General features: G+C 45.3%; 1 protein-coding gene across 1 annotated transcript; it reads right to left on the bottom strand.

Moving 5' to 3' along the window:
* Positions 1-123: 123 nt before the first annotated feature.
* On the bottom strand, positions 124-20,170 carry LOC119953604 (procathepsin L-like). Its single transcript, XM_038778026.1, has 7 exons — positions 20,020-20,170; positions 18,213-18,335; positions 12,228-12,380; positions 10,230-10,451; positions 4,047-4,212; positions 1,577-1,682; positions 124-366 (listed from the first exon to the last, which is right to left on the bottom strand). The coding sequence occupies exons 1-7, from the start codon at positions 20,149-20,151 to the stop codon at positions 267-269; spliced, it is 1,002 nt and encodes a 333-aa protein (XP_038633954.1). The 5' UTR covers positions 20,152-20,170; the 3' UTR covers positions 124-266.
* Positions 20,171-20,481: the final 311 nt, after the last annotated feature.

The following is a 20,481-nucleotide window of genomic DNA, read 5'->3' as shown; positions in this document are numbered from 1 at the left end:
AACATCGAGGGCCGAAGGGCCTGTTCTGTGCTGTACTGTTCTATGTTCTATGTTCTATTACATTGATTGTAGGAAACACTTTCCAGTCCTATCAATAACAGATAAATTTATGTCTAAATTTTATCTTAATATTTGTAATTAATCTCCCACAAATCGCAACAAAGGTAAACAAAGATGAGCAACATTAACAATAATCCCTAAATTCAGCAGCTCCAGCCAGATGTCATTTTGATTCTTGTCATTTTATCCATTTCTAGCTGATACTTTCACACCTCAGGATAGACCCCATTTGTAGCAATTCCACAGTTATTATCCATGTCCTTAGCCATGTGGACATATCCTTCCTTGCCCCAACTTACTCCCCAGCTGAAATTAAAGAAAAGCTTGAGTTACAGTCCTGGTGAAGCAAATCTTTAAATACATTCTTTAAAATAAAAGGTTTTGCTTTTGAGTACTGGCACGGAGAGTGGTGTGAATTGGACTGTGGAGAGATTGTCCGCTTTAAGAATAGAACTCGCTTGTTCAGATAAAACTGAAGCCTACTGCTGAGGACAAAATTTCCCATCAGGTTACACTGGGAATCCAGCAACCATCACACAGCCAAATCCATCCCACAATGGCATTTTCTATATTTTTCATTTGAAATAACATTGAGTGCTGAATACTTTAACCTCAATCAATATTATGATTAGAGGAAACTGTGATGAGGCCTCATATGGCATTTTCCTATTCGATGCACCATAACAGCACCGATTACAAGAGCCTGTGTGTCTAGGCCTAATGCCCACCATTAGCCTGAGGATGGGGATTTATGTAATATCCCGCACGGGACCTACGGGGTGCGAATGCTTGTCTTCCCCGTGCTCCTTGCGGAGTACTAGATCCCCCGCTAGGGGCAGGATATCTCAATTGCCCAGTGTTTATATGATCGGCTAATAAGGCACCGACCAAGCAGAGGCCCATAGAGGTCTACCGGGAAGTGTATATATATATCGTTTGTAAATAAAACTTTGTTCTTATTTTTACTCCGTGTGGATTCCCTGTGTCCTTGTTAAAAACTTACGTTCTAAATGTCCCAATTTACAGACCATGCGATCACATTTGGGAAACATGTTGAGTCAGAACTGTGGGACCGTTCACATTGTGACAAACCAAACAGAGATTTCCCTCCTCCCACCCAGTTGGTACTGTTAATGATGCTGGTGCTCCAAAATATGTGAATGGTGCTGGTTCTGCAGGGGAAAGGGAAGCTGCGCACGAGTGAGGGCAAGTGGGCAAGCAGAGTTTTCAGTGCCGGGCAAGGTCCACCTCAGGTCACCTGCAACAAAATTACCGCCCCCAGCATTTCTACATCTCTTCGGTCTTTCGGGCAGAATCAAAAAGAGAGTAAAGACCCCAAACAATTTTGGTCAAATCGATAAGAAGACTTGTTTAAAGTAATGTCCATTGGTTCATTAAATGCATTTCTTTAGCTTTAGCAGGATATGATTGAAAAGATTACAGTTAAGTAGATTTTTAAAACTCTTAGCTTGAATAAGTATTGGATTAGCTAGCCCGGTCCCCATGAGTACCGCACCTGTTTTTAACAATCCAATATGGCTTCTGATTTTCAGTCCCATACCCAACTGCCAACACTTCATGATCAAGGTTGACTGAACTGCAGTGTGGCTCATAAAAAATACCTAGAGGGAAAGAAACATTTGTACCTGTTATCACAGAATTGAAATCTCGTTTTGTAGGGAAAATAAGGCAACATGTGGGAGAACTATATAAATTCCATGGCAATTATAAACAATTTTTACCAGCCACAAATCCAAAGAAATTGATTTGCACCTGCCTTTGGTTAATAATTCAGGTGACAAGACACTATTTTTAACATGTCCCTAATAATTTACTATTCTCTGCTGTCGCAAAGTCAGCTGCCCCTTGATTCGAGGATGACATCAGGATTCTGAGTTTCTGACATGGGGCTTCATGCGATTGAACAGCTCGATTTCCGACTCACAGACCTTTGGGGGCAAAGTTCAGGATATCCCGAGAAGTAGTGGTGGATTTGCTTCAAATTCTTTCCTTCTTTGCAGTCGCTCAACCTCACCATTAAGATAGGCAAAATACTGTGGATGCTGGAATCTGAAACAAAAACAGAGAATGCTGGGAAAACCCAGCAGTCTTGGCGGCATTTGCTGGCTTTTTCCAACATTCTCTGTTCTCATCATTAAGAAGGGGGTGGCACAGTAGTTAGCACTGCTGCCTCACAGCGCCAGGAACTTGATGTGTTGGGCAGGCTGGGTCTATGTGGACTGCGTTTGATGCAGTGTAGCAAGAGACAGACTTCCAACACTTGATGAGATGCAACACGATTTTATTTAACATCTATTTTACATGTCCAACTGTGGGTTGACACTATGCTGACTTGACTGGAGACCTGATGTTAGCCTGACCAGACTTACTGACTACCACATGGTGTTTGTACTGGCTGTGCTCATGAGCTCTGACTGTCTCAGAGGGTGGATCCTGAGAGAGCGGGAAAACTGGTGCCCTCTGGCTTTATAGTGTTTGTGTCCTGTCTGGTGATTGGCTGCTGTGTTCTGTGTGCTTACTGGTCATCCTGTGTGTCAATCACTGCCTGTCTGCACTCCATTATATACATGGATGTATATTATGACAGAACCCAGATTCATTTCCGGTCTTCTATATGCGGGTTAGGTGGATTGACCATGCTAAATTGCCTCTTAGTGTCCAGAGATGTGTCGGCTAGGTTATGGGGTTTTGGGGCTACAGCAGAGTGGTCGGGGGAGTGTACATGGTTGGAGTGCTCTTTGAAGGGTTGGTGCAGACTCAATGGGTGGAATGGCCTCTTGCACTGTAGAGATTCTATTGCTTTGTGACTCAATGCAGACTAAAAGACAAGTTGAACTATTGGTAGCAAGCTCTTTCTAGTCATTAATGTTAATGTTGACACACTTCAAGGAGTGCTCCAGAGTGAATTTGAAGCATTTAATTTGGCCTCCCTGAGACTTTGGCCATTTCAGAGTTGATAAAACAGGGCCTGGTGGGGGGGAGACACTTTTCAGCCATCACAGTGCCCTGTCCATTGTAGCAAGTTTTGCAGGAATATTATCTTAATGCTCGTGAAACTGGCTTGAAGAAGGACACGAACATTCGTTCGAAGGCCTTCCATTGAATCCAGAGTGTGCAGTGGAGGCATTAATGATGGAATTTCTCTATCACTCTTAATGTATTGCTGTTACACAGTTCAGATCTCACTGTAGTACACGAGTGTGGTGATGACAGCTGCACCCTACACTAGGGCTTTTCCAGAAGAACGTCTGACTGGTCTTTGTTGCCAGACAATGTCAAGAACAACACCAGGAACTCCTGCATTACATTCATCAACTTGACCAAAGAATCTGACTAAGTCAAGTGAGAAGATTTATGGATTGTGTCTCAAAGATGTGTAGTTCAAGAAATGTCAACACAATCCTGCAAAAGCTTCATGAAGATATGACTGTAAAGACTTGAAAGGGAGATCTGAAACAGATGCCGTCAAGATATGGCCCTGAGTCAAGCAAGGCTATATGCTAACTACCATACTACTTACAGTCTACCCAATAGTGGTGAGTCACCTCGAAGATAGACAGCCCTCTGCTGTGATTATCAAATTCCATTTAGATTAAAAACTCTTTAACCTCAGTCGCCTCCGCACCAAAACAAAACTGACCACCAGAGGCACACATGATCTACAGTTTGCGGAGGATTGCAATTGCATTGCCTACTGTGCACCAGATTTGCAAGCCACTCTCAACCTCTTCAATTCTATTATTTCCCATTTAATAAATGGCCAACGCATACCACTCATGTTCTTTTTCATGATGTGAATGCAGTATAATACAATGGTTATTGAATACTAAAATACTAAACTTGTAACAACTTCATTATAGTTAATTGTCAACTTCATCTCCTTGAAATTTCATTATTTCAACTCAAAACTTGTTTCAACCATTAATTGGTTCATTGTGGTAATAAACATGAAATATGGCTCTTACCTGATTTGTACAACATGAAAGATCTGTGCTCTGCATCTATGGAAACAGATATTGGTCCAACAGTTGCCACGGCTGCAGCTAAATCTCTTTCAGAATTTTTTGGAATCATCCTGACGCCCTTGCAAGTGGCAACAATATCGTTTTTGTTGGATTTACAATCTCCATTCTAAAATGAAAAGCAAAGCTGAGGCAAAGATTTACCCAAATAACATAAGACCACAAAACTGAACACCATTGTCCCTTATTGGTGAATTGCAATGGTTCAGTTCCTTTATTGTCCATAATACTTCTAGTGCTTTGTGAACATATTTGAATAGGTTACCTTTACAACTGATTTCCCAAGGCTTTCAGTCTTTGCATGTAAATATAATCATATAATTAATACCGCGCAGAAGGAGGCCATTCGGCCCTTCGAGCCTGCACAGACCCTTTGAAAGAGCATCCTACATAGGCTCATTCACCACTCTGTCTCTGTAACCCCACCTAACACACACACCTTTAGACACTGAGGAGCAATTAAGCATGGCCAAACTACCTAAACTGAACATCTTTAGAATTTGGGAGGAAACCGGAGCACCCGGAGGAAACACATGGAGACACAGTGAGAAGGTGCAAATTCCACACAGGCAGTCACCCAAGGTGCTGTGAGGTGGCAGTGCTAACCACGATACTATCCTGCGCCCTTAATTCAATTTAATTTCCTATTATTTTCAGATTTTGCTCCTCCCATGTCAATGTTTGCCAGAGTGAAATTTGTTTGGATCATTTTCCTTCAAAGACGCAAGCTTCAATTATGTTACTTTAGTGTCTCTTTTCCTCAAAGGAAAGATCCTAAATTCTTAACTTTCTCGACCACCAAATCCCTTTGAATTAAAAAGTTCAAATAAACCCTGCTCACCTACCCAGTAGAGTTTGTGTTACCCTTTGCTTAATCTGTTGATTTTCTGTAGTAAATTCCTAACCCACCAATACACCAGGACTCCATATGAACCTGATGAAAATCAGCAAGCTGAGTCAAGCTATGCACTGAGATGTAAGATGTTAACACAATGGCACAGGTTTTACTAGTGAGAACGAGTGGTGGTCTTTACAGTCTCAAATCTTCCCAGAACTACATTCATTGAAATCAGTGAGAACATTCATCCTCTCTCCCATTGCTGTTAGAAAATCATAATAAAAGTTAACCGGATGTAACCAGATTTTTAACAGGCATGTGATTAATAAACTTTGCGACTAACAGAACTGCTCCTGACAAAATTATGTTCATTTTATGGAGTGCTATTAAACACTTTTGGGTTAGCACTGCTGCCTCATAGCTCAATGGGTCCCTGGTTCGATTCCGACCTCGAGTGACTGTCTGTGTGGAGTTTGTACTTTCTCGCAGTGTCTGCGTGAGTTTCCTCCGGGTGCTCCAGTTTCCTCCCACAGTCCAGTGATGTGCAGGTTAGGTGGATTGGCCATGCTAAATTGTCCCTTAGTGTCCGGGTTATGGGGATAGATGAAGGCGTGGCCTTAAGTAGGGTGCTCTTTCCAAGGTCTGGTGTAGACTCGATGGACCAAAAGGCCTCCTTCCGCACTGTAAATTCTGTGATATATGATTAATTAGTAAATCCTTAATCTTTAAAAAAAAAATTTAAATTAGTTTTCTATGTTTTTTTCCAAATAAGTTCAATTTCTACCTTCACCCTATGCGTATGGTTCAATCTTTAAAATTTTTGATGTAAAATGTTCCTGGGCTTTATTTTCCTGCTTTTTCCTTCTTCCCTGTGCATCCATGAAAATCCTTTCAAGTTTGGAAATGCTGATGACACGACTCCAGCTCCACGCTGGAAAATGCCCAGTGAAGAAAGCTGTAATCAGTTACAATACATTTGCACAGTGATAGAGGTGAAATTCCCATCAGAGTGATCACTAGCTCTCTCAGCGAGGATTATTTTATGATCGTCACCGAGTGCCCTTGCTTCACTGCTGACGACACACTCTTGGCCAATATGAACCTGGACCCCTGTTGTAGAATACAATCTGAGAACCATGGAATCACAGTTAGCTACTATGTCATAGAAATGTTGGGCTGGATTGTCCTATCGTCACCAGTGGGGCAACCAGTGTCTAGCCAGCGTTAGAAACTACAGGCAGGAACCTGATTCTGGGGTTTACGTCTCCGCCAATTTTGATCGGTGCAGGATAAGGTCGCAAGCCCACATTTAGCTTTTCCAACATTGCCGGCTCCATTGCAGAGATGGCCACTTCAGACCCAGTGCAATTTTCATAGTGTTAAGCCAGCTTTTGAAGGTGACGTGTTTCACCAGCTCAGAAATGTAATAATAACAATCATCTTTATTAGTGTCACAAGTAGGCTTACATTAAAACTGCAATGAAGTTACTGTGAAAATCCCCTCGTCACTATGCTCCGGCGCCTGTCCAGGTACACTGAGGGAGAATTCAGAATGTCCAATTCACCTAACTAGCGCGTCTTTCGGAACTTGTGGGAGGAAACCGGAGCACCCGGAGGAAACACACGCAGATACAGGGAGAACGTGCAGACTCCGTACAGGCAGTGACCCAAGCCGGAAAATGAACCAGGATCCCTGGTTATGTGACGCAACAGTGCTAACCACTGTGCTACCATATCGTCCATGGTTGTGAGCTATGGGAGAATGCTGGTTTGGAATTGGGAACCAAATGAAAGATGCATTCAAAGGTTTTGCTAACTTTGCATATCATAATGAAATGCTATGTATAATAATTTATGTATACTTTTAATACAGAACAGTGAAAGTGGAAAAGTTTTCAGATGCATTAGATTACATTATCAACTGGATAATGTACTTTTCTGCATTGCGCAATATTGAAATTCAGATTTGACTGTCGATTTATCCATTACGCTTTCGTGTTTTCCTTGAATTTCAGCTCAGAATCTGTTTGGCTGTTTCAAAGCATGGGCAGATGGCTGAACTGTTTGATGTTTGGCTCAGCCATCTGTTTCACTGTTTCAAAGCTTGGATGGATGGTTGAGCTTCTGACTGATTAAGTCTTTAATATGTCACGGTTTGGAGGATTTGCAGACACAGTTGTGCAATAGTATCTCATGATGCTTCGCTGAGTTCTAAACCCACTAGTGGATTCTTCAGCACAACTGGAATTGTTAACACCACTGACAAGGGACTATAAGATTGGTTATTTTTACAGTTTTATGAGATCTTAACATCATTATTCTTTTTCATGTAGATTCTGAGGCACTTTTTAAATCCTAACAGATACATGAGCATCTCAAAGACTTCCCAATGTTATTATAGGGCTCGTGAGTTGTGAACTGGGTGGACACACCACATGGTGGTGATGGGGGGGGTATAGAAGTGAGAGGACGTGGGGTGGGTATGAAAGGTGATGGGATATGGAGAATGTATGGCGGTGTGAAGGGGTGAGGGAGATAAGGGTGAAGGTTTGGGGGCCACACACTCAAATCCAGAATTGGCCCAATGCCCCAGCTAATTGGAGTGGACCTTTTAACTGGGTTGCCTAGGTATCTGCCTGCCTCTGTCTCCATCTTGGGCCTCCACCAGAGGCAGCAACCTGGACTCCAACCCATCCATTCCACCAGAGTACCAAAATAACAGGCGGGCACTAACAGGAAGGAGGTGGGATTGCAATGCCATAAAATGGCTGACTCTCGATTCCAACCTTCAAGGTGAAAATCTAGCCCAATAAGCCTTGTGAATCAAGACTAGGTTGAAGACTATATGTAGATCATTCAAGGCACCTCACTGAACACTAACTGAAGCTCAATATTGCTGAAAAGAAAGACATGTTGCTGAAGTTTTTCAACTTGCACTCATCAGGACAAAAACAAGAATGCCAAATTTCAAACAATCAGATCACAGGAGAAAGGGGTACTGATTAGTTAGCAAGGCAACTCTAATTGAGGAACTATTGGCTCCCGAGGCTCACGGGTAAATAAAAAAAGATGCACGGTATTCCTTTTGTTTAAAGTAAACATGTCATAGAGTCAGAGTCATACAGCACAGAAACAGGCCCATTGGTCCACCATTTCTTTCCAACCATCAATTACCAATCTATACTGGGCAGCACGGTGGCCTAGTGGTTAGCACACCACCTCACGGCACTGAGGTCCCAGGTTCGATCCCGGCTCTGGGTCACTGTCCGTGTGGAGTTTGCACATTCTCCCCGTGTCTGCGTGGGTTTCACCCCCACAACTCAAAAATGTGCAGAGTAGGTGGATTGGCCACGCTAAATTGCCCCTTAATTGGAAAAAATAATTGGGTAATCTAAATTTTTTTTTTAAATTACCAATCTATACTTATCCCATTTACTAGCACTTGGTTCATAGCCTACAATGCCTTGGTGACTTAAGTGCTCATCCAGATGAGTCAAAGCTTTGACAAAGAGTCACCCAGACTCGAAACGTTAGCTCCCTTCTCTCTCCACAAATGCTGTCAGGCCTGCTGTGATTGTCCAGTATTTTCTGTTTTTGCTTAACAGTACGATCTTGACTGATTACAGGCAGTCCAAGACAATTGGTTCCTGGAAATGTTGTCATCAGTCAAAACATTGTGGGCGGAATTCTCCGCAACAGCCGGCGCCGTCGTGAAAACCGGAGTATTTCATGACGGCGTCGGAGGCCACTCTTCACCCGCTAATCTCCACCCCCCCTCCACCCGGGGGGTTAGGAGCGGCATTTCCTGAAACTCGGCCGGCGGCGCCTTAGTGACATCAGCCGCGCATGCGCAGGTTGGCCGGAGCCAACCGGCGCATGGGCGGTTGCCGTCTTCCCCTCCGCTGCCCCGCAAGACGTGGCGGCTTGATCTTGCAGGCCAGCGGAAGGGAAAGAGTGCGTCTATTAGAGACGCCAGCCCGACGATCGGTTGGCACCGATCGCGGGCCAGTCCCCTCCCGAGCATGGCCGTGGTGCTCGATTCCCTCTCCGCCCCCCACAGGCCCCAAACTTACCTTTTGCGCTATGTTCATGCCGGCAGCGACCAGGTGTGGTTGCCACCAGCGTGAACAGGTCGGGAACGGCAGGCCGCTCGGCCCATCCGGGCCGGAGAATCGGCGGTCGCCGTGAAAAACTGTGGCCCGCGATTCTCCGAGCGGCGTGTGGAGAATCGCGGGGGTTGCCAGAGCTGCCCTCCCGCGATTCTCCCACCCAGCCTGGGGAGCGGAGAATCGCGCCCTGTATGTCAGAACCGATTTCCCCATAAGAACAATGTCAAAAATGGGGGATTTGTTCCTACAGTGAGTCAAGGCAACATTTCTATCCAGGCTTGTTTGCAATCTACAATCCAATACTGTACTACTGTATGGTGGATTATTTGACTCTTATTTCTCCAGCTCTGCCTGAGGCATATTGGAAAAAAATACATTTAATCTGTTGATCCCTAATTGTCATATACTAGTACATTCTGACAATGTTACAGGAAACTCTTGTAGAAAGGCTTAGAACATAGAACATAGAGTGCAGAAGGAGGCCATTCGGCCTATCGAGTCTGCACCGACCCACTTAAGCCCTCACTTCCATCGTAACCCAATAACCCCTCCTAACCTTTTTAGTCACCAAGGACAATTTATCATGACCAATCCACCTAACCTGTCCTGTGGTATCTGAGGAAAGCAACGATCCAACCATTGGAACAGTAAAATATATCAAATATTCTGTAAAATTTAACACAGGCAAAACTCACATCAATTGTGTGGAGTCACAAAATCAGAAACGCCATTGTAAATTTGCAACAGGGCGTTAATTTATAAATGACGTAAGTACCATTCATCGTAACGCGAACGTCATAAAAGTCAAGGACTGCCTGTATCTTAAATTGGATAACACTAATGTTAGTGTTAGCGCACTCGTGATTGTTTAGAAAGTGCTGCCCAATTGTGGAATACACCTAACAGTTGATATTTTGTTTTGAGTTTTGCGGCCACAGACTGTTGTTTTCAGAAGTAGTCAGTCTATGGGAGGAGAGCGTTTTTCTCAGGCAGTGTGTGATGGAGACCTCAGTCTCTGCAAGGGATCTCGGAGTCTCCCATGTATCCCCACCAGAGGATGACCAAATCCCCAAAGAACAATTCAAACAAACAAATATTGGACCTGAAATGTAAAGAATAGCATTCCTCATCGTAGGTAACACAAACATTCCAAGAACATTGAGGAGACAGGAAAATTACCTTTGCAGTGTAGGGGTAAGATTGTTCTGAATTAATACCATTTTCTTTGATAAATAGAAGGGCTTGCACTTTATATCCACCGTTACAGCCTCTGTTTCCTACAACTTGGGTACAATCCATCAGGTACTGCTCACTCAGGGAAATCAGCTTTCCTGTTTTATTAAACACTTGTCCTTCAAGTACGCCAGTCGTACTGAAAGCCCAGCATGAGCCACATTGCCCCTAATATAAAAAGAGTTACAGTGGGAAACATTTGTTAACATTTTTAATATTTAATTTCACTGCGAAACTTATAGGTAAAAGTCAACTGTACAGCGCAGGATATCATCAAATTTCAAAATATTTTGATTTCAGACAAAAGGCTAGTATCATATCAGATCATCCAACTCTTATACATCTTATACATTTACAATGACTTTCTTTCTCATATTTTGGTAATATGAGCTTGAGGTGACTAATCTTTCAATAATACAAACTTCAATGTTGGATAGCAAATTGTGTCTTAATCACCACTGTATTCACTGACTTACATAGGCCCCTGGCCTGGAAACATCTTGGGCTGGATTCTCCGATTCTGGGGCTATGTCCCCACACTGGCATGGGAACGGTGGCATTTTACGATAGAAAAACTGGCGCAAAACACCCACCGATTCTCTGTTTTGCTGGGGGCTAGGAGGACGGCAGTGTAGAGCACCAGGCTCGAGCTGCCGATACGCCCCGGGGAATTGCGGGGTCCATGGCCGCGCATGCACACTGTGGCAGCCTGCAGCGGCCGCACTGTGCAACATTGCAGCAGCCACTCTTGGACCCAGCCAGAAAATAGTTCCCCCCTTTGGCTGCTTCACACTCCCCAGACCACCCCCCCCCCCCCCCCACAGTGCCCCCAGCTCCTAATAATTTCCCCCCTGTCCGCAGTTTGGCCCTCCCCTGACTGTGGCAGCGCTAGACTGAGTCCGCAGCCACCACGCCGAGTTCCCAACAGGTGAGACCATGAGAGACCCACGCTGTCGGGAATTCGGCCAGTTGGGGTGGAGCATCGGGGGGTGGGCCTCAGGCAATATCCTGAGGCCGTCGATGCATGGCCAGCGTACTGAGTACGCCGCTTTGGAGGGGGCAGCACACCGCGGAAGCGGCGCCCCCCCCCCCGATTTCGGCGGAAATTTGGATTCTCCGGCCAGTCGCCGAATGCGATTTAGGTGTCAGCAACCGGAGAATCCAGACCCTCGAATTTAAAATTCTCACCATTTTTTTCTCACGTCCTTCCTTGTTCCATCTATTTCCTATCTCCATAATTTCCACCAGCCCACAATCCTCCTATCTGTGCTCCCCCAAATCTGTGCTTCCACATATTATTCAATTTTAATCGTTCTTGCCAAGGCACAAAGCTCTGGAATTCCCTTTCCAAATCTCTCCACCTCTTTGCCTTTCTCTCTGCCTTTAAGACCATTCTTAAAACCTGCTTCGTTGACCATGTTTTGGTCAACTGCCCTAATATCAACCTCTATGCCCAAATTTGTTTGATATTGCTCCAGTTGAAGTTCCTTGGATCTTTATCTATGTTAAAGGCACTATATAAATTCAAGTTTCATTTGTTGTATTCCAAACATGAACATCCTGTTGATTGACACCGCAAACAGCCGGCTCGAAGTGGAGAGGATCTCCAAGAAGATCACGCATATAGACACTGAAGTCGCATTCAAAGCATCGTCTTGTATCTCTGACTTTGTCTATACTGTATATATGTTTCTGGAACCTACCTCTTCATTCACCTGAGGAAGGAGCAGTGCTCTGAAAGCTAGTGATTCGAAACAAACCTGTTGGATTTTAACCTGGTGTTGTAAGACTTCTTACTATCCAGTTGATTGACATGTCCCTAAGAACTAAAGTAGCAAAACACTGAGAGGTTGGGAAAGGTTATGTTTCCAATTTTGGCGGTCACCCACATTCCTCAAATTTTCACACTTCATTAATCATTAGGAGCACCATTCTCATCTTTACCTGGTCCTTCACTGAGGTAACGTAACCCTTGGGACGCCAGTCAACAGCCAAAGGCAGTTCAATATTCTTCTGTGCTGTAAACACTTTGTACGTCAAGTTGCCAGCTTCCTTTTTGTTGAACTTATTCAGAAACTGTCCAAACTCCTTCGTGGTCTAGAAAATCAAGAAATTTTGAGCTCCACTAATCATAATATTAACGGGGTTCAATATATTGCACAATAAATCAACATCATTTCAATAAATCTTCAACATACAAATGATGGTTTAGGGTTAGCTGGAAGGCAGGTGAGCCAGTTAGTTGGACCAGTGGAGCGAATCAGAAAACAGCTTTCAGTAGGTAGATGTCTAAATGGTCCGACTATTGGGTTACGTGAACAATGAAGGGAACCCTGCAAGAAGATCACTGTTGGAGCATAATCAAGCTAGTATTCTTGAAAAATATTTTTATTCAACATTTTTACACAAACAGTTCCCGATGCCCCCCCCCCCCCCCCTACCCCCACCCCCCACTCCTTGGCAGCAATCAAAAATGCAAAATAAACAGCCCCCATCTCTGGTTGAACCCTTCTTCTGCCCCGCTCAGGGCAAATTTTACCAGTCCTGGACCCGAGCCTGGATCGGTCGTGTTCAAAAACAGGAAGGTTGCCAGCGATGGCAAAGGAACTGAGAGGGTTCATGGAGCAAATGGGGGGGGCTGATCCGTGGAGATTTAGGGAGTTTTCGTACAACTCCCACGTACACAAGGTGTATTTCCAAATTGATTTCTTTGTCTTGAGTAGGGATTTGCTGGACGGGATGGTGGGGGCAGAATATTCGGCAATTGCCATATCGGACCATGCTCCACACTGGGTAGACCTACAGATTTGTAAGGATAGCTTTCAGCTCCCACAATGGAGGCTGGAAGTTGGATTACCTCCTTGAGAGACTCAGGAGGTGCATGCAGAATTACTTGCAGGTGAACGATACCGAAGAAGTCTCAGCAGCAGTGCTCTGGGAGGCAATGAAGGCAGTGGTGAGAGGGGAGCTGATCTCAATTCGGGCTCATAGGGACAGGACAGATAGGGCAGAAACAGACCAACTGGTTAAGGAAATTTTACGGACGGACAGGACCTATGCAGGGTCCTCGAGGCCAGAGTTACTCAAGAAACGACAGAGGCTGAGTTCGGGGTGCTGACTACAGGCAAGGCCATCGAACAGCTTAGAAAGGTAAAAGGTGCGATATATGAGCATGGAGAAAAGGCCAGCAGAATGTTCGCGCAACAACTAAGGAGGAGAGAAGCCGCTAGGGAGATAGGAAGGATAGCGGATGGGGAGGGAAATCTGGTGGGGGACCCGGCAAGGCTGAACAAGGTGCTTCGGAACTTCTATAGTAAGCTGAACACATCGGAACCCCCCAGGGGACCGGAGGCGTTGAGACGATTCTTGGACGGACTGACCTTCCCAAGAATGGGTAGAGGGTTGGTAGATGGACTAGGGGCCCTGGTCAGGATCAAAGAGATATTGGGGGGCCTGAAGGTCATGCAGTTGGGTAAAGCCCCAGGGACGGATGGGTATCCGGTGGAGTTTTATTAAGGTTTGGCGAGATAGTGGGGTCGGTGCTGGTCAGGGTTTTTAACGAGGCAAGAGACAGAGGGGTTCTACCCCCGACGGTGTCGCAGGCCACTATTTCGCTTATTCTGAAACGGGATAAAGACCTGGAGGCTTGTGGGTCTTACAGACCGATACCTTTGTTACTGGCCAAGATCTTGGCGACTAGAATTGAGGACTGTGTACCGGATGTAATTGCGGAGGACTAAACCAGGTTCATAAAGGGTAGGCAACTGGTGGCCAATCTAAGAAGGCTGCTTAATGTGATCATGATGCCCCCCGGAGAGCAGGGAGGCAGAGATAGAGGTAGCTATGGATGCGGAAAAGGCTTTTGACTGGGTCGAGTGGGACTATCTTTGGGAGGTGCTGGGACGGTTTGGGTTCGGGGAGGGGTTCATTGACTGGGTTAGGCTGTTATATCAGGCCCCAGAGGCTAGTGTAAAGACGAACAGGACAACATCAGATTACTTCAGACTGCACCGCGGGACAAGACAGGGCTGCCCTCTCTCCCCACTGCTGTTTGCGCTGGCCATAGAGCCGCTGGCAAATGCTCTGAGAGCTTCAAGGGACTGGAAAGGGCTGGTTCGGGGGGGAGTGGAACATAAAGTCTCGCTATACGCGGATGACCTGCTGTTATACATATCAGACCCAATGACGGGGATGGACGGTATCATGGAAACCCTGATGGAATTTGGCCGGTTTTCAGGATATAAATTGAACATGGCTAAGAGCAAGTTGTTCGTAATTCAGGCGAGGGGGCAGGAGAGTAGGCTGAAGGGGTTGCCGTTCAGGCTGGTAGGAGAAAGCTTCAGATACTTGGGGATACAGGTGGCACGGGACTGGGGCAAGTTGCATAAGCTCAACCTGTCCCGACTGGTGGAACGAGTGAGGGAGGAGGTTCGGAGTTGGGATGCGCTCCCGCTATCACTAGTGGGGAGGGTGCAGACTGTTAAGATGACGATTCTCCCGAGATTCTTGTTCATATTTCAGTGTCTCCCCATTTTCATCCCGAGGTCCTTCTTTAAGAGGCTCGATAAAATTATCCTGAGATTTGTCTGGGTGGGGAAGTCCCCGTGGGTGAGGAAGGTGATGCTCGAAAGGACCAGAGGGGAAGGGGGGCTGGCATTGCCAAACTTCAGCAACTACTACTGGGTAGCCAACATAGCGATGATAAGGAAATAGGTGGTGGGTACGGGGTCGGTTTGGGAGCAGATGGAGGCTGTTTCGTGCAGGGGCACCAGTTTGGCGGCCCTGGTTATGGCGCCTCTGCCTCTCCCGCCGGCGCTGTACCCCACCAGCCCTATTGAGGTCGCGGCACTTCGGATCTGGGGCCAGTGGAGGAGGCATATAGGGGAAGTGAGAGCATCGGTGTGGACCCCAATCTGCTGCAATCACCGATTTGCCCCGGGGAACATGGACGGTGGGTACTGACTGTGACGGAGGGCGGGGATTGCGAGGGTGGGTGACCTGTTCTTGGAAGGGAGCTTCCCGAGCATGAGGGCGTAGGAGGAGAAGTTTGGGCTGGCGGGAGGGAATGAGCTGAGATACTTACAGGTGCGGGATTTCGTGCAAAGGATTGCGCCGTCCTTCCCACGCCTCCCGCCAAAGGGGAGGTAGGACAGAGTGGTATTGAGGAGAGAGGTAGGTGAGAGTAGAGTTTCAGATATTTACAAAGACTTATTGGGAGCAGAGGATACACAGACTGAGGACCTGAAGCTTAAGTGGGAAGAGGAGCTCGGGGGGGAGATAGAGGACGGTATTTGGGCAGAAGCTCTGGGCAGAGTAAACACGACCGCAGCATGGGCCAGGCTCAGTCTGACCCAGTTTAAGGTCATGCACCGGGCCCACATGACGGTGGCCCAGATGAGTAAACTCTTCGGGCTGGAGGACAAATGTGCCAGATGCACCAGTGGGCCGGCTAAGCACGTGCACATGTTCTGGTCGTGCCCTAAATTCAGGGGGTACTGGCAGGGATTTGTGGACATCATGTCCCGGGTTTTGAAAACTGGGGTGGTAATGAGTCCTGAGGTGGCAATCTTTGGGGTGTCGGAGACCCGGGAGTCCAGGAGGGGAAGGAGGCCTTTGCTTCCCTTGCAGCCCAGCGACGAATACTGTTGGCACGGAGGGACTCAAAGCCCCCGAAGACTGAAATATGGCTATTGGACATGGAGAGCTTTCTCGGTCTAGAGAAAGTTAAGTTTGCCTTGAGAGGTTCACTATCGGGGTTCAGCCGGAGGTGGCAGCCATTCATTGACTTCTTCGCGGGGGGGGTACTGTAGAGTAGGGGGTGGTTTAGGAAGGTCCTTGCGAGAACGGAGTTGTGGTTTGTACTATGCGTTATTTGCTTTTCTTTTTGTGCAGTACTATACAGTGTCATTGTTTTATATGCCAAAAGTACTTCAATAAAATTGTTTATTAAAAAAAAAATTCTGCTTCTTATAAGTGTCTATTCTAATTCGAATTCTGCGGACAGTGTGATATCCATTACAGCAGAGGCATATCTGAAATAAGTGATTATTATTTATTATGATTATGTGTATATAAGTCATTGATGGTGGTAGGACAGGTTGGGAACATGGGTAATAAACCATACGGTGTCCTTGGCTTTATTAATAGGGGCATAGAGTATCAGAGCAAGAATATCTTATTAAACTTGTATTTTATGCTGATTCAGCCTCAATTAAAGTATTAGGTCCAGTTAAGGGCACTGCACTTCAGGAAGTTTGTGAAGGCATTGCAGAGAATGCAAAAAAAGTTCATGAGAATGGCTCCAGGGATGAGGAACTATAGTTACATGGACAGATTGCAGACGATGGGACTTTTCCCTTGGGAAGAGAAGGCCGAGAGGTGATTTGATGGATATATTCAAAACCCTGGAATTTATGGATGAATAGATCAGGGAACGTTGTTCCCATTAGTGAAGGATTGAGAACAAAAAAAGGAAAGATTTAAAATAAATCGAAAAAAGAAGCAATGGAGACACGAGGTGAAACTTTTCACCCTGAGTGAATAGGGTCTGGAATTCACTGCTTGAGATTGTGGCGGAGGCAGGTTCAATCAAGATATTCAAGCAGGAACTGGATTATTATCTGAAAAGGAAGAATGTGCAGGTTTACGAGGAGTACCAGGGGGAGTGGTACCAGGCAAATTGCTTATTCAGGAAGCTGGTGCAGATGCAATGGGTGATTGTTCTCCTTCTGTGCTGTAACCAATCTGTAACATAGTCAGTCAACTTCTGAACAGAGCAGTCTAGTGTGTCGTGGCTTGGTGTAGTGACCTGGTAAGTTCTTGCCATCAATAAACCACCCTAATCCTTGTCCCTCTATTCTTTTTCTAGGCCAGAGTGAAGACAAAAGGCTTGATGCAACATTGCTCTTTCTTACCATGTCAGGCTTCAGCACGGAAATCAGCAACTGGCACACATTAGGCAGGGAGCCTGAAGCGGAAACATCGGGGATTACCAAGCACAAGTGAACAGAAACAGATTGAGGTGGCGAGGGAGACCAAGGGAAGAGCTAGTGAGAGGGCCAACTCAAATCTTGGCTCTGCTGGAAAAGACAGAGATAAAGGTATCAGGGTTCCAATATTTAAAAAATGTTGCACCCATAATTGTTGAACGCACTGGACCGTGTGCCTGGAGGGAGCTTCCAAAGTAAGTTTGTCAGTGTCGTGAGATTGAGGGATTTGTTCCAGTGAGGTTCCGGTGGATGACAATCAATCAGGGAGCATGTTGCAATCTCACCCGGCTGATTGGACAAAACATATTTTCCGAACACATGATGCAGGGCGACCGGTTGGAGCAATCAGGAGCGTTTCAAAAGAGCGGAAATGGTTGACATTCACAGAGAGACACTCATAACCTTCACAAGCTAAATGTTCTTTAAGTGCACCAGACCGATGCCATGATGCATCATTACACCTGATTCATCGAAAAAGCATTCAAGAGCCACCGCTTTATACCCAAACTGAGGGGTTATACCCATTCAGAAAGACTGAATAGGCTTGCCCTAGAAAAGAGACGATTGAGTGGGGACCTAACAGAGTTCTGTAAAATTATGACATGGTGTGGATACTTTGCCTTATGGGAACCCAAAATGAAGGATTATAAATAGAAAACGTTCACTAATGAACCCGCCAAAGAATTGGAAAGAATCTTCTTTATCCAGAGACTGCTTAGAATGTAGAACTTGGTACCACATGGAGTTGTTGAGGCAAATGACAGAGGCCCTTTTAAAGAGATGCTGAATAAACACATGAGCAAGAAATAGTTGAAAAGATAAGTTAAATGAAAAAGGATAGGAGGAGGTTCATGTGGAGCAGAAACACTGACAGGCCAGTTGGGCTGAACGACCTGTTTTGATGCTGTCAATTCTGTTTAATTCCATGAAATGTACATACCAGATCTCCAAACTGATTCATTCCGACTGTAAATGTGTGCTTTCCCATTGAGTGTTCCAGGTTATGCTTTGCAATGTATTTCATATTTTCCTCCCACACCATTCTTCTGTAACTTGCAGCATTCTGAAAAAGAATCCAACAAAATCAAATTCAAATGCATTTCATCATTGTAAATATTGGAAATATTTTAAGGATAGATCCCAGCTGGTTCATCAACCATACCATTGAAAAAAAAAAATTCCTTTAACCAGGATATCGCAGCAAAACCAACACATATTAAGTCAAAGAAAAATTCTTGTCGTGAACTGTGTGGTTATAACTATCGGGAAAGACAATGAATTGGTGTACTTTTCCTTAGAAACGAGAAAGCTGAGGGGTGACTTGACAGAGGTCTTTAAAATTATAAGGGGTTCAATAGGGTGGGGAGAAAGATATTCCCTCCTGTGGAGAAGTCAAAAGCTATTCGGCTAAGTCATTAATAAATCCAATAGAAAATTCAAGAGCAATTTCCTCACCTAAAGAATACTAAGAATGTGTTTAGAATGACAACAAATAGTAGGGTAAGCAGTACAAGTGCATTTAAGGGGAATCTAGGTGAGCATATGCGGAGAATGGTATAGAAGTGTGTGCTGAGGGTATCAATGTAGAGCAGCGGGAAAAAGATTTGTGTGGAGTGTGAATGCTAGCATAGACTATTTGGGCCGATTGGCCTGTTTCATGCTACAGGCTCACTGGTTAAATTCCTTGAAACAACAGTTTGATTTCTAGAGTTGGAACCACGAGTGGAAAAGTAGCGTTCGCTGAAATGTTATCCAAGAGCACACATGTGTAGGAATTAAATCAGGTGATGACTTGCTATCTCCTAACCAATTTATCTCAGTTTAGACAATTGTGACATCTGCCTTTTGGATGCGTTAATGCAAGCTTTCGTTTTCTTTCAGTCACTGATAGGTCTCTTCTCTCTCAGGCTTTGGATTCAAGTGCCACTGCAAAGATTTGATCATATAAACCAGGCTGACTCTTCAGTGGGTTCTCAGAGTAGAGGGGAAACCTCTTCGTGGCCACAACTGGACCTCTTTGAGCTTCGTGGTCCCCTGTTACCAGCATTGCATTCAGCCTCCAGTCAGAAGGCCACCTCCAAAGCGTTGCCAGGCTCCAGACCGAGTAGGGGAGTCATCGATTTTATGAAAATGGCCCTTGATCAAGGCCTTAGTTACATTGATCGCCTGCCCGCCTCCATTGAGTAGGTTGGCAATTCCAGTGGTTGACTCTCCCAGGTAACTCCACCCTACCTCAGCCCCTCTGCTACAGAAACCCTCACCCGGACTTTTGCCGCCTTTGCAATCAATTATTTTGGCTTCTGATCCTTTAGAATCCATAACCACCAACTTAACCAAAAACCATTACCCATTTCCCATTCAAAGTCCCACTCACCAGTTACCCCTGCCTCTGCCCCACCATTGCTGATCTGCTCATTCCCCAACCCCCAAACCAGTAACTTTAAATTCTTAGCCTCCTCTTCAGATCTCTTCGCATCCTGCTCGGCTTCATTTCTGCTCCTCACATCCTTTCTCACAACTGACACTGCCAGTGAAAATCGAGAGTTGTGCAAAACGAGCAGTTAATCCGCTACTACTCGATTTCTCCACTGAGGAAAAAAATCAAAGTTCACCCCCTGCACTTCTTGAACACTTACATTTCACCCCAGGTTTCTCAGCGAAAACAATCAAATCATCTTAATGAGCAGGCAGCAGCAAATCATGATCATTGCTTCGTAAGTGAAAGTTCAGCATTTGCTGCTTCCTACCTTGTTATATTGCTTCCTATGAAATGACTTCCAGCTGAACCAGGCTTCATCCAGAGTTGGGTCAGACATGGTGCTTGAGACGATTGCGACCAGCGCACAACCAACAAACAAAGAGAGCGTCATGATGGACATTCCTGTTGGAACAAAGACAATTATCCGATTTCAACAGAAAGTGGAGTTCACAAATTACACTGGAAAAGCATTTTAAAACACAGAGTGTAGAATTATCTTAATTCACTAAAATATTTTATTTACGTGGATGGCACGATGGTGCAGTGGTTAGCACTGCTGCCTGCAGTGCTGAGGACCCTGGATCGATCCCAGCCCTGGGTCACTGTATGGAGTTTGCACATTCTCCCCGTATCTGCTTGGGTTTTACCCCCACAACTCAAAGTTGTGCAAGTTAGGTGGATTGGCCATGCTAAATTGCCCCTTAATTGGAAAAAATAATTGGGTACTCTA

This window comes from Scyliorhinus canicula, chromosome 18 (genome assembly GCF_902713615.1).
Source record: "Scyliorhinus canicula chromosome 18, sScyCan1.1, whole genome shotgun sequence".
NCBI classification, from domain to species: Eukaryota; Metazoa; Chordata; class Chondrichthyes; order Carcharhiniformes; family Scyliorhinidae; genus Scyliorhinus; species Scyliorhinus canicula.
This window is presented reverse-complemented; position numbering and strand designations above follow the sequence as displayed.